We start from the raw sequence: 12692 nt of genomic DNA, 5'->3' as shown, positions 1-12692 counted from the left end.
GAGCCTCAAAAGTGCACACTATTTCCTTTTCTTTTTAAAACGTGCCAGTTTAAATGAAACTCGGGGCTCCTGTTATGTACCTTGAATTGATTTATTACTGAAAGAGACTGCCTAGATATAAAACGCAAACTTTAACCTGTAAAAACCCATGGGTTATTGAATACGGGGGAAAAAAATGAAAAAAAGCTTTGCATAAGTGAGGATAAGCTAGGTTTTGCTGAGGTTGCAAGCAACTCTAATATCACAATGGCTTTTTACATAAAAAAAAAAGTTCCTTTCCTTATCACACTACATGGCCGTTGTGATTGCCAAGGCTTCCTCCTTGCGTGCTCTCACGATCACTGCCACAAAGCAAGGCATGGCGATGAGTCCATTGGCCCTTATAGCTTCTGTGTGGAAGTGACATGAGTCATCTCTTGTTCAATTTTATTGGTCACATGAAGTCACATGGCCATGCCTGACTTGAAAAGAGATCTGGAAAGTGGAGAGTTGGAAACAATTTATCAATAGCACTAATGACTACCGCTGCATTTAAAGAGTTTCTCTCTTGATTTTTATGCTAATAACTGTAGGCATTACCAGCACCTGAGAAAAACAAAGATTCAGTAAATGCTTTTTGTACATTTTCAGTTTATTTCTTCACGTAGCTATTTAGCAGAAGTGTTACATGCATCTACAGTGTACTAAACACTGTGCTGGTTGATTTAGACAACTGTCTTTGAGATGGAAACCATTGTCCCCATTTTACACATGTGTAATCTGCAATTCACGACATTCAGGTTTAAGTGATTTCCCAGTCATGGAGCCTGCCCATAGCACATAGTAGGATTCAAACCTAGGTCATCCGACTCCAAGAAAAGTAACATCCTTTCTGTTCTGCCTCGACTATAAGGTCAACAGTAAATCATGAAATGTTTTAAATACTTAGTTGTAGAAGTGCAAATTATTACAATCACCACTATGTATTTTCTTGTACTTTAAGACAAGAACATTTAGTATATCTAATAATTGTGGAATGACTACGTAGGTTTAGTGTTATTCTAAGAAGCTGTTTTACACCTTTTGAGTACATTTGATAAGGAGCTTAAAGTGTTTTTTTAAACTGTAAGTCAGTAAATATGAATCCCCTTTGTGTTAGTTTTCTATTGCTGCTGAAACAAATTACCACAAATTTAGTGGCTTAAAACAACACAAATTTATTATCAGTTCTGTAGGTGAGAGGTCCAGTATGGATCCCATTAGACTGAAATCAAGGTGGAATGCATTCCATTCCTGAGTTTCTAGTGGAGAATACCTTTCCCACTATTCAAGCTGGTGGCGGAATTCAGTTCCTTGCGGTTGCAAAACTGAGGTCCCTGTTTCCTGCTTCCTGAAACAGAGTCATTCCAGTTTCTGGACACCACTGTGCTCCTTAGTTTATAAACTCAGTATGCCATCCTCAAAGGCAGCAAAGGCAGGTGGAATCCTTTTCATATGGAGTTCCTTTGATCTACTGTGTTGCCTCTCCTGTCTTCAGGAACTCAGGTGTTCAGACTGGGCCTGTCCAGATAATCTAGGATATTTCCACCATTTCACAGTCCTACACCTTAATCACTTCTTTAAAACCCTTTGCCCAAGTAAGGTAACATATTGACAGGTTCCAGAGAATTAGGGCATGGGACTACGTTTATATCCACTCTCTTTCCCAACATATTGTGCCGACTGTATGCTCTGTAGGATACTAATAAACATCTTGGTCTTACGTTCTTCATTTGTGAAATTAGGGAGTGAAACTCACTGAACTTTGAAGTTGCTTCCATTTCTTAACATTCTAGACTTGTATGAGTCCTTATGATAGAGACCTGGGAAAGTGAACCTAATGATCAGTGTGGATATTATTGTTATTTTCTATTCATGGATTTTGCTGGAGTGTAGATTTCATATAATCCTGGCTAACTCCTTCCTTCTCACACTTGGTAATCTTCTTTGAAGTCAGTCAATCTCTACGAAAGTTGACTTCTTCAGAAACAAATTGACTTACCTCCTCAAAACTGTAATAACTGGTCCCTTGAGATTTTTTATCTACTTATTATTTACTTCACAGCTTTGGTAGAGCTTTCAGCAAGTTTTAGCTACATTTTTGCTTTTGCTTTATTGATTTAGAGTAAAAGAAATTGTTTTTCCTTCAATTCAGTTTCTTAATAAGTCCGATTCTATCTATGCCCAGGTTTCCAAAGTTTTAAAAGGTATGATACCTAATGTACTATTAAGGAAAGATATTAATTAACTAGTTTTATTTGCACCATGAAATTAATTCCTTTGAGTCTTAATTTGCTTATATACTAAATGGAAAAAGTTAATACCTAAGCCCTCGAGTTTAAAAATCAAAAAAGATAATGGAACGGAAGTACAGTGTCCAACATGTAGTGTTCAATAGATGTAAATGACTAATATTGTTGTAACAGTAGTAGTGGGGGGGGGGATAAATCATCCCAGTTTGCCAAGGAATTTCTCATTTAAAGGCTGAAAATCCAGCATCCTGGGGAACGCTTCAGTCTCAGAAAAACCCAAATGGTTGGTCACCCCAGGAGTCTAGCTGGAAACAGCTAGAAATAGATACGATGTTTTCCTTTTACCAGCCATTTGACCTAAAAGAAGTCATTAGTCTTTGAGTTGCAAGTTTTTCTTTTTTATCTGAGAATGGATATGAAGACTAAATAAAGTAAGTGTCTAACAAGAAACCTGCACAAGTAGCGTAAGTAATAGTACCCTTATTCTTCCTGGTTAAATAATCTTTACTGGCTTCCTTTGCTTAGAAATTTAAGCATAAAAGGTTTTGCCTAATATAAAAAAACATCTTTCAAAATAGCTTCTAACCTGCCCTTCCAGACACATTGCTGTTATTCCTCTCCCACCTGTCAGTAATGAAAATATTGATGATGATGGTGATGATGATGATAGCTAATACTTATCTAGTACTTTCTACAAATCAAGAATGGCTGTAAAGACTTTGTAAGAACTCAAAAGCAAAGTATCCCAGAACCGCTCACCATTGCCTGTACTCACGACTCATATACTGCTCAGACTTTGTCCATGGCATACCACCAACTGCAGATTTTCCCCATTTTTCCTTTAAGAGCCTGTCTAAATGTCACCTCCGCTATGATATCTTCCCAGAATCCACAAGACAGAACTTTCTTTCTTGCCCTGCATTAATCCCAAAACAATTTACACATGACTTTTCGCTCTTATCATGCGACTGTTTGCATTATATTCAACTTTTTTCTTAGGTATCTGTATCTTTCACCAAAAAGAAAGATGCCTTAATATTGCTAGCACCAAAAAACACAGGACCAGGATAGAGGTGGTTTGTATATTCATAAGATGAATGGAAGATTATAGTATCAGCAAATCAACTGATTTACTTTACACTAAAATATTCCCTAAAGAGTTTAAATGATCAATATCTATTTTTCATATTATCTGTGGAAAATTGTGAAAGCTGATTTACTGTGTAGAAATCCATGTGGCTTTAAGAACTGTGGAGTGTAAAGATTAAATAAAAAGTATGTCTTTCCCATAAAATAAGAATACAGTAGAAATGGGGGAGGTGCCTGTTGTTGAAATCTGTTATTTAAAACCAGAAAAGAACATGTGTTACAAATAAGATCGCGAAATCTCCTACATAATAACGGTCTACCGAAATGGTGGACTCTCTCTTGTGACTCGTTCTTTTTGCCTGGAGACCTGCTGAGCCTGATCTGTGGGTCTACCTGTTTCTCTGGTAGTAAAGGGAGCTGACATATGCATAATTAAGACCTAATATTAATTGGATATGGGTCATTATCATTTCAGATTGAAGAAGCTTACTTGCCCTCAATTGTGTTTTCAAATGGAAGTAAATAAAAATGGTCACTCAGACTGATAACCGTAAAGATAACTTGCTAACATCTTTGCCTGTATTGTTAAAAAAAAATAGTATAAAATTACTTCTTTTCTACAGTCCTTTAGTCTGTATTCTTCCTTCCTGTATTCTTCTTTCCTACAGACTATATTTTCAGGGATAATTTCTATAGTTTGTTACTAGAGAAGTTTCTCGGAATGTGTAGAGCACCAGATAAACGTTTTTAATGGTTGTACTTACCAAATATTAAGATGTATAGTTGAAAAGTGAACAATTAAGATGTGTGGTTGAAAAGCGAACAATTTAAAATTGAATCAAAGAACGAACACGAAAAACCAGTATGCTAGCATTTCTTACAATTGATCTGGCTTACCATATCTTAATATTTGAAGTATTTTTTTCAGACTTTTAAAAAAAATTTATCCATGATGGTTGGTTTTTTTTCATTAAACAGTGTATTTTACAGTAGTTTTACCTCTTATAATATAATTGATACTTTAAAGAATGGGTTAACATTCATCTTACGCCTAGTCGTCAATATGGGTTTGCAGCTAACAACAGATCTGTGTCTCAGGTGCAATCATTGTTGTTATTTAGTGGGGGAAATGGGTTTTCCAGATTCCTGAGGGATTTGAAATGACCAGATTACACGGAACTCCACAAGTGAATACTTATTAATGCCAATTTGGGAAATTTGCAGCAAAGTCCCAGAGTGAGCCACGATCTCTGTGGCAGGATCATATCTAGGTGAAGATTCAGTTCAAACATTACCTTGAGACCCTTGCATTGTACTCTGGGTTTTGTGATATTTGATATACAGGCATGGTCTGGTGGATGATAAAAGTCTGACTGCTAGTTCACTGTGACTCATCGGGAAACAACAGTCTTGCTAAGGCTCACTTGTTTCCTCCTCAGTTTATTTCCTGCCATGTTTAATGTAATTAAAGGCAAATAATTCGCGTTCCAAACAGCCTAAATTGATAAACCTTTTGAGCCTTATGTTGAAAATGTACAACCGGGAACATTTTGTTCGAACTAGGGCGAGTGTCTCCCTGCCTCTGTGCTTCCCAGAGCGAGGTATGTCATGCTTTAGTTGCTCTGCATCTGAATTTATTCACGATTCCTCTTTTATACTCTTTCTGGAGACAATGTATGGTGAATCATTAGCATTATTATTATTTCAGTTACAGTCAGACTACATATCCACACTTAGCAAAGGGGGTTAGGTAGATTTCATTATTCATTTGAAATAAATTCCGACTCTAATAAAAATGTTGCTCAGGGTAGAGCTTTGAAATGGATCCTGATTCTTTAAATTCTTTCCTGTCTGTTTCAGGAAATAGTGAGATCCTGTTGATAGTAAAGTACAATGTGTCTAAAGTTCACTTCTAAACACTCTGCTCTTTGCAATGAAAGTCATCTGCATTCTCTTTATAATTCAGAGCCGCAAGAGATCTGTCTAATCTTGGAGATCTGATCCAGTATCATTTAGGGAAAAAAAAAATCCTTGATAATAATTCTACCATTCAGATTAGTGAAAGCAGTGAAGCCTTACAGCTTCTGTCATCTTAAAAAGATATTATGAGACAGGGGAATAAGGACGTGGATTATGGTTTGGGAGATTTAGTTGTTTGTAAAAATAAAATGATTAGTACAGTTATTATTCAAGTTTTTAATCAACGAAAGCAAATGGCATCTGTTTGTTATCATTCTTTCTACAGAAGACAAAGGCTCAGGTCCCAATGGTGCTGACTGCTGGTCCCAAGTGGCTACTGGATGTGACTTGGCAAGGAGTAGAAGACAACAAAAACAACTGCATTGTGTACAGCAAAGGTAAATGCAGGAATCATTTCCCTCTCTCTTTGCGAGTTTTGGAACCTGAGCGTTGCACAACAGCACCCAGTGAGCGGGGAATGAGAATGCAAAGTGACATTTGATCCCCTCTCTTCCTTTTTCCCTCCTGAATCTCTCTAACCTGTGTTGTCAGCAAAGCCTACTGGGCTTTTTCTGTACAAAACATGACAGAAAGTGTTATACCATTAATTACTTAGCGCTGCACACATTTACCTAACCCTGCATTTGAGTGGTGTGACTGGAGCCTTCCTTGCTGTTAGCTTTATTGATAGCCAGTTTGATGAAATCCCAGGTCCCTCTCTCTTAGACATTATCTACAGAAAGCAAATTCCTTTGAAACTTAGCAATTCGTGTCAAGGTGCATGCTCCAGGAGGCATTGCATTCCAGACACTGTCTTGAAATCACTCATGATGGGGATAGCTGAAAATGAAACCATTGCAAAGACGGAGAATTCTTCCCCATGGTGATTTCTGAAGGGCAGAAGGCAAATGGGAAAGAGGAAGCCGATGGCTTGCAGTGCTTTGCCTTTGATTTGCTCAGTGTGGCATCAGCCCAGACTGCCGTCATATAGATACACCCTGGCTACAAAGGAGCCCAAGTTCCAGGATGGCACTCCCCAGCGCAGTCCCCTGTTCGTGTGTGGTGTCATTCAGGGCACTTTTCTCCACCTTCAGGTCGTGGGCCCCAGCTCTGTACTCTTACAGAGAAATCCCTAATCGTGCTTCTTCGTAAATATTGCAAAACCTTGGGCTTCACATGTTTAATTTCTTTTAGCTTTCTTTTTTAACCAAATAGACCTACTGAGATCAAAGATTTATTTGCACAGTGAACCTAGAAACCATAAAAGCATACAAGGGAACAAGCAAATAAGCACCCCTATCAATATATTAACATATAAAACACTAATCATAACATCAAAGACTCTTCAAAACTTGCTAGAAACAATTACAACTTGTTCCTATAATCATTACAATTTGTACACTTATAAGAGGATTGCCTTTAAACTACCATAAGCCTTTGAAAGTTGAAACACCGGAAAGAGGGAATTTGTGAGCTTAAAAAACAATCTGCACACCAGGATCTGATTATATTCCTTTTCCTTCTATAATTGCTGGTCCCAAACCTACTCATTTTCTAACCTGAAATACCTGTGGTATGCTGGTGGGAGCTTTTAACTAGAAGGGAAGTGAGATTTTCCCAGGATATGTCAACATGATCTATCAAAGTGGAAGGAAATGGTATAGCGAACCAGCTTACCAGTGCCCACGTTCAGAGTGCAGAAATACAAAAGAGGCCTTGGAATGCAGGCTTAATCACTAGGAATAAATGGTTGTATAATGTCTTATCTCCGCAATGGTGGTATAATATGGAGGAACCAAGGGAGTAGCTGTTCTCTTGTCATAATCCAGATCCACTGCATTTTTAAATCAGCCATTCTTTGGGGAGCAATGGTTGTTATTTTGCTATGTAAGAAATATGGCAAAATTGCAGTTATGTTTTCAGCGGAGTACTCTAACTCGAACACGTTTATGTTTGTATTATGGTTGGCAGTAAGTAATTTGGAGCAATTTATAGAAGGTTACTCATTAATTAACGCATGAAGCAGATCTTGAGCCCAACTAGTTACTGGCCTCGTACATGGCTACTAATAGCCACCATTACTCGGCACGCCTGAATCCTCTCCATGGTACTTCCATACCAGCCATGTGTGCTTCTCTCATTCTTCTCCATCACCTTGTGGTTTTTTTGTTGTTGTTTTTTTTTAATTTTTTTTAAACGTTTATTTATTTTTGAGACAGAGAGAGACAGAGCATGAACGGGGGAGGGTCAGAGAGAGAGGGAGACACAGAATCTGAAACAGGCTCCAGGCTCTGAGCAGTCAGCACAGAGCCCGGCACGGGGCTCGAACTCACAGACCGCGAGATCGTGACCTGAGCCGAAGTCGGACGCTTAACTGACCGAGCCACCCAGGCACCCCTCCATCACCTTGTTTTATGATCATTATCATATGGGTTCAAGAAAAGAGTAACAAAGTTAAAAATTCAGGGAAAAAAAAGTAAGAAGTTAGCCATTAACTTTTAGTAAAAGAAAAAAGTAAACAGGGATTATTGCTTGCTTTCCAGTCTACTCTGTAATTACCGAGGGCAAGAACTGTCTTAGTCACCTTCCTATCCTTGGTATGACATGCAGCTATAAAGAAAAAAAAAGTACTCAATAAATATTGATTGGTTGACCAGATAAACAAAGGATGTGTAGTTGCCAGAAACTGTCACAGGAATTTCATATACTTGAATGATGAACCATAAGAATCACTGCTATGTAATGGTTCTTAACCTACAAAAGGTAATTTGATATTGTTCAACTTAAGAACTATTGGTATTGTGGTACAAAGAGCGGGTAGTGCAATATTTACTGTATAGGCATCATTTCATTTTATCTTCATTTACTACGTCCTATGAAGTAATTAATATACTACTCCATGTTACAAAAGGTGAAATGGAGAATTAGGTGGATTGAGTAATTTGGTCGCATAGCTAGTAAGTGGTTGGAGTGGGGTTCAAATGTACATTTGTGTAACTTAGGGTCTGAGTTACAGACATTAGAATAATTTCTCCCGGCATCAGGCTTTCAAACAGCTTAATAAGATAAGTAGCTTTTTAAAAATTATTTTACATAGTTTGGCATTCTTTTTTTAATTACTGTTAAACGTTTATTTATTTTTGACAGAGAGAGACAGGCAGAGCATGAGTGGGGGAGGGGCAGAGAGAGAAGGAGACACAGAATCCGAAGCAGGCTCCGGGCTCCGAGCTCCGAGCTGTCAGCACAGAGCCCGACGCAGGGCTCGAACTCATAGACCACGAAATCAGGACCTGAGCCGAAGTCGGATGCTCAACTGACTGAGCCACCCAGACGCCCCTGCATAGTTTGGCATTCCCATTGAGAAAGATAGTATGGCTGTTCTTGGTCATGGAGACCTAACAATGGAGCCAAATTTGAAAACGGGTCATGATGGTTCCAAACCCTATACTCCTACTGTGTGACTCTGACTTCCCCTTGCCATTTTATATGATGAGTAAATTCTTCCAAGTCAGTCAGGTATTTATGCCTGAATAGCACAAAGATATATGTTAGAGTATGACACTCCCCAATTGCATTACTCAGAACCCCAAGTGCATTAAAGAACAAGCCCTATGACCTAATATTGCCTATTGCGGCCCCTCTTGAAAACTCACAATGCCTGCTGGTATGAATGCTCTGAGAAGTTCTGTAGTGAACCAAAACAAAACAAAACACCAATTTAACTCATTTGGCCATATGAGATAGGTAGATAGTTTTTTTTTTTTCTTTTCCTTTCCAATGGACACCCATTGCAGTTAGTGTTCTGGATAACACACTCAACCCTTCTGTAAATTCTGTTCTGATAACCTAGATGGACTTCAGAGGCCTGATACTAATTCCTAGTATTCAGATTGCCTTTGGAGGGAGGGAATAACTCACCCAGAATATGTCTCAAAGTTCTGTGAATACCTTAATATGCTGGGATTGTACCAGGGATCATTTGAGTCATGGAAAATATGACCCAAGAAAGCACTTCTATCAGGACCTTGTGGGCTGTGAGTTTGCTGTCTTCATAGGCAGCAGGTATGATAAGACTCCTCAAAGCAAAAGAGTTTTGTAGCTGGAAGGTTTTAGCAATTTAGATTTAGTAAGTATTGACTTGGGCATCCGTAATGTGTGAGGCATTTTCATAATACGTATGTTACTTATAAGCTGGGACTGTTTTCAAGTGATAGAAATCCAAATGAAATTGGCTTATGCAAAAAAAAAAAAAAAAGAATTACAGAGTGTGTGTGTGTGCGCGCGCGCACGCGTGTGTGTTGGGGTAAGGAGATTCATCTACTCATAAAACAGAGTCTAAGGATGTTCTGGACTTCAGGAACAGCTTAATCCAGTTGCTCAAACTTGGTCCCCAGGCTGTCTCTATCCTCTGCCTCTTCTTTCTTGCATGGGTTTCATTTTCAGAAATGCTCTCCTCAGGTAGTGGGAAGCTCCAGACTAATTTTACCAGCACAGCACTTCCAGTGAAACACAGCTTTCCTGGGTTTTGATTAGGGCACATCACATACCAATCTTTGATCCAATTAAACACTCTCCCTGGCAGACTACAATCATCCTTAGAGTAGAATTAACCCCACGTGAGCCACGAAGATGGAAAAGAAATAGTTCCCCAAATGAAACCAAAGTGCTGGTGCCAGATACAAAAGAGGTGTTGCTTGATGGGCTTAGATGCAACACGTTATTCCTAATGTCTAAGAAGCTCTCGCCAAAGACGACAAATGAATTCCTGAGGCGAGAATTACATTTCCGTGTTTTGTTTTCTAGCTAAGAACCTAAATTACTCATGAATTCTATGCCAAAATCATTATTATAAGGACCTGGCCATCTGAGAAGATATCAGTACCTATTTACAAATAGAATGTAAAAATGCATATGTTTAGCATTTTTTAAAATTGGCTGGACTGTGAAATTTTTGATATCATTTTCTTATGGTGTGTTAGATAGGCCACTTAATGTGTAACTATTACCATTTGAGAGGCATACTTAGTTCTTAAAGTATTATTAAATGTGAGCTAATAGCAAAATTAAATGTAACTGTAGTTTTCATTTCCAGGGTGTCCATCAAATAATTATTATAAAATTATATTATATCACTTAGTGCTTTGTGACAGGCTGCCATCATCTTGTTTCATCAAAGTAAAAAAGTATAGTATTTTGGCATTAATATTGTAATCTGATGTACTTTTTTCCTGCCTCAACTACCCCCTGTCATTCCAGAAAGTAATTAGCTCAACCAGATATTGATGGACCAGACCTGTTGGGTCATCTGTTTTTGGCCATTATTCTCAACAGACTCCAGATAATTCTAATTTACTTATCTCCAATGGAAAAATACTAAAAAGCACCATGCTGAAGTTAAAGGGAGGATGCTGGCGGGTAGGATTAGCAAGGCCTGCCCACTAACTCCTAAAATCCACTGATGCCTGTTGAGCCTTGGAGATTGACGTTTCTTCTCATAAACCATGGTGTTCTTTACTTCATAGTGTTTGCACAGTATGGTGACCTTTCTCACGTTGTAAAAGTAAATAGGTTGTTTCTGAATACTCAGAATTAAGCCATTAGCATGTGGGTTTCTTCATTCAGTTCATTTCCAATAAGGAACAATTTAGTTTTTCATGGAGTTGTTATTTCAGTGTAGCCACATTCTCTAGGCGTCAAGATTAAGAGAATCATGTTGCCAATCAAAAGAGTGAAAAAAGTATCGGTTAACTCCCACTCCCACCTTAACCACAGAAGATTTCTTTCCGTATGAAAGCACCGTATCAGTGTAGAAGAAATGTTGCTGGTATGCAAATTTGGGCAAATCATGTACCCTCTATAAATCTTGGTTTCCTCAGCTGTAAGAGTGGGATAGCAGTGGCCATGTCGCAGAATTTTTGAGAGGAAGAACCCTTACCTGTGTATATTATTATAAATAGTGTATTGCTAATTATCTTCTACTCAATCCCATTTGCTTTTGTGAACATGTCAGTACAAACCTAGAGGAAATGAAACCAGGTCTTTATGTTGGTATCAAGCAAGTGTGCAGGAAAACATCCTCATCTGGTAGCAGATTTGTAGCCACGTATTCCAGAAGTCTTACTCGGTTACTGTTGAACCCACAGTATCCCCAGACAACTGTCTGTATTACAGAATTAAAGGCCTGGAGCCTTTGCCTGAAGATGCTCTCAGAGTTTTCCCTTGAACACATGCTATTTTTATTTTTAAAGAAGTCTTACATAAAATGTCTAGTATAAAGACGATAATGATATTATTAATACTAATATAGCAGTCACCTTTTACTAAACACTTACTCTATGCAGACATTGCTTGAAGTACTATACCTACAGTTTCTTATTTGCTATTTCGACAGACTCATGACGGAAGCAGCATTATCCCCACTTTACGGATGAGTAAACTGAGGTTTCGATAAATTAATAATTCGAGGATCTTTGGCTCATACATGGTGACGTTGGGATTCAATCTTGAGCACGTGGACTTCAATTCCCAATTGGACAATTAACAGTGTTCTGATAATGCCCTTCCCTGGGCCAAGATTGCAAGTGATTGTTCTTCTCCACAAATTTGTATATGTGTTTATCAGGAAATCTGCTTTTCCCCCCTCGTTCTGTGGTTGGCTTCAAGAACTAAAATAGCAGTGACAGCAGTGCTTTAAGCTAATATATCTGTTACTTTTAAGACCACAGCAATTTAAAGCCACATGGAAGATGTATCTCAAAATCCTTCTGTGACCATCCTCAGAGTTCTGATTTTGCTTGTTTGCACAAATATAACCACGCAATGAGTTCATTTCAGCTTTCATTGATTGTCCGCTATGTTCAAGATCCTATAGGCACTGTTGAAATAATGACAGAAATGCTAATAGGACCTAACTTGGATGAGCAGTGTTCTACACCCTGACTAAACTGATCAACTTTTCAAAACAAAGATCTTTTAATGCGAGGACTCTTGCAAGGTGTGGACAAGTTTCCACCTTAAAATACAGAATCCATTGCATGTTGGTAGAGTTTTGAAACAATAGCCGTGTCTAACAGGGCAGCCAATTTTCAAAGTAGACTACAAGTTCATGTTTAACTTCACCTAAAGAGCTAATATTATATAAATAGGAAGCTATTTTAAAAAAGAAAAAAATTGTGCTCATATTTTAAGTGTTTATTTAACCATTCTGTAATTCATAGAAAATGTATAACTGTTGTCTAGTTTTATGATATTCTTAAAAGAGGGTGGGTGCCTGAACCAAATATTTAGCAGTGGGAATTATAAAATCATAAGGCGATTAAGTTAGCTAGTCGCGGAATTCCAATATTGCTTTTTAAATGACTTCAGGATATAGGA

At 38.1% G+C, this 12692-nt stretch overlaps 1 protein-coding gene across 2 annotated transcripts in view; it reads left to right on the top strand.

Annotated features, from left to right (window-relative positions):
* The window catches only part of ZFPM2 (zinc finger protein, FOG family member 2), a 464096-nt gene that overhangs the window by 298376 nt on the left and 153028 nt on the right, over positions 1-12692 (top strand). For both annotated transcript variants that reach the window (XM_027064037.2, XM_027064036.2), the window contains one exon: positions 5605-5716. In XM_027064037.2, coding sequence (XP_026919838.2) covers positions 5605-5716 — 112 coding nt within the window. The remainder of the gene's footprint in view (positions 1-5604; positions 5717-12692) is intronic.

This window comes from Acinonyx jubatus, chromosome F2 (assembly GCF_027475565.1).
Source record: "Acinonyx jubatus isolate Ajub_Pintada_27869175 chromosome F2, VMU_Ajub_asm_v1.0, whole genome shotgun sequence".
Lineage (NCBI taxonomy): Eukaryota > Metazoa > Chordata > Mammalia > Carnivora > Felidae > Acinonyx > Acinonyx jubatus.
The sequence above is the reverse complement of the archived record's forward strand: the minus strand, read 5'-3'. Positions and strand labels throughout refer to the sequence as shown.